This window comes from Acyrthosiphon pisum, chromosome X (assembly GCF_005508785.2).
Source record: "Acyrthosiphon pisum isolate AL4f chromosome X, pea_aphid_22Mar2018_4r6ur, whole genome shotgun sequence".
NCBI lineage: Eukaryota > Metazoa > Arthropoda > Insecta > Hemiptera > Aphididae > Acyrthosiphon > Acyrthosiphon pisum.
Window position 1 is genome coordinate 129,825,751 of NC_042493.1, and position 1,613 is coordinate 129,827,363.

At 34.4% G+C, this 1,613-nt stretch overlaps 1 protein-coding gene across 1 annotated transcript in view; it reads right to left on the reverse strand.

Annotated features, from left to right (window-relative positions):
- Nucleotides 1-421: 421 nt before the first annotated feature.
- Nucleotides 422-1,613, reverse strand: part of LOC103310416 (uncharacterized protein K02A2.6) — a 22,010-nt gene continuing 20,818 nt past the window's right edge. The window contains exons 2-3 of the mRNA XM_029485513.1: nt 526-1,604; nt 422-448 (exon numbers count right to left, since the gene is read on the reverse strand). Of these exons, the coding sequence (XP_029341373.1) occupies nt 422-448; nt 526-1,604 (1,106 nt within the window). The remainder of the gene's footprint in view (nt 449-525; nt 1,605-1,613) is intronic.

The following is a 1,613-nucleotide window of genomic DNA, read 5'->3' on the forward strand; positions in this document are numbered from 1 at the left end:
GGGGTGTTTTATTTACTATTACGGGATCGGCCCGGATTCGGGATTTTGATTTTCAACTTACAGTTTCAGTATTTTTATAATTTTCATTGTTTGTCTAGCTGGTGTAGGTGACAGTGAGTTATTTATTTGGTTGTGTGGCCATATCTGATCAGTGTGTCTTATCCATTCAGAACCCTCGTCTAGTATGATTTTATGAGTGTTTTTACTAATGTTTTCTGTAATTTTTCCTTTTTGCCAATTTTCATTTTTATTTCGATAATCCTTAACTAATACCAAATCACCCTCTTTTATATTAATATCTCTTTTTCCTGAATTTTTTATTTGTGTAATTTGGTTATTAATAACTACTTCATTTGTGTTTGGGATTAATAAATCGAAAATGGTACGTGTTGAGCGGCCAAACATAAGTTTTGCTGGCGTTTCATTTGTGGTTGAGTGTACAGTATTTCTATACATCAATAAAAATTTATTCAAATGGTGTAATGATGTTGAACATTTATTAAAAAATTGCTTAACTATTTTTACTCCAGATTCGGCAAATCCATTTGAGGCTGGGTGGAAAGGTGCCCCTGTCAAGTGCCTGATACCTAGTGTCTTGCAATATGACTGGAATTCATCGCCATTAAAACATTTTGCATTGTCAGTTGTTATTGTTCTGGGAATGCCAAAACGTGCAATTAACTCAGACAGTTTTGTTATGACCGTTTGTGCTGTCATCGAATTTACTTGAAAAACTTCTAGCCACTTTGTGGTTGCATCGACAATAATTAGGAATGTTTTGTTTTTGTACGGACCTAAGAAATCGCAATGCACTCTCGTCCATTGTCTTTGTGGCCATTTCCACGGAGTTAGTACTGACTTAGGAGGATTAGGTCTCGCATTTATGCATTCATTGCAGTTTCGGGCCATATCCTCAATTTCTTTATCTATACTAGGCCACCAGAAATACGAACGCGCAATGCTTTTCATACTCGACATGCCAATATGACAAGAATGCAGTTCAGTTAGAATTGACTTACGGAATTTGGTTGGTATGATTACTCTATAGCCCCAAAATAAACAATCTTGTTCAGCAGTAATTTCTATTTTGCGTGTATTATACGAGTTTAATTCGGAATTTATTGAAAAGTCATTACTCCATGAACCTGTTTTTGTAGCGTGTAATACTCTAGAGGTAATTGGATCTCTTTTCGTTTCAATTTTAATTTTGTGCCAATCTAGCGGAAATGGTGACTGTTCGTGAATAAAATTGATGTGAGCGTCATCATATTCATTAATATTATTGTTGCATTGGTTTGTTTTAATGCGTGATAAAAAGTCAGCAGTATTTCCTTCTGATTTAATATACTTAATTTCAAAATCGAATGAAGAAAGAACGTATGCCCAACGTTGTAAGCGATTTGCCGCATAAATTGGTATTCCTTTTTTTTCTCCAAATATGTGGATTAACGGTTTGTGATCAGTAACTAATGTAAATTTTCTACCGTATAAATAATCGTAAAATTTTTGAACACCAAAAATTATGGCTAGACCTTCTTTTTCGATTTGTGGAAATTTGCATTCACTGTTTGACAATACTCGTGATGCATATGCAATTGGTCTTTCTGAGTGGT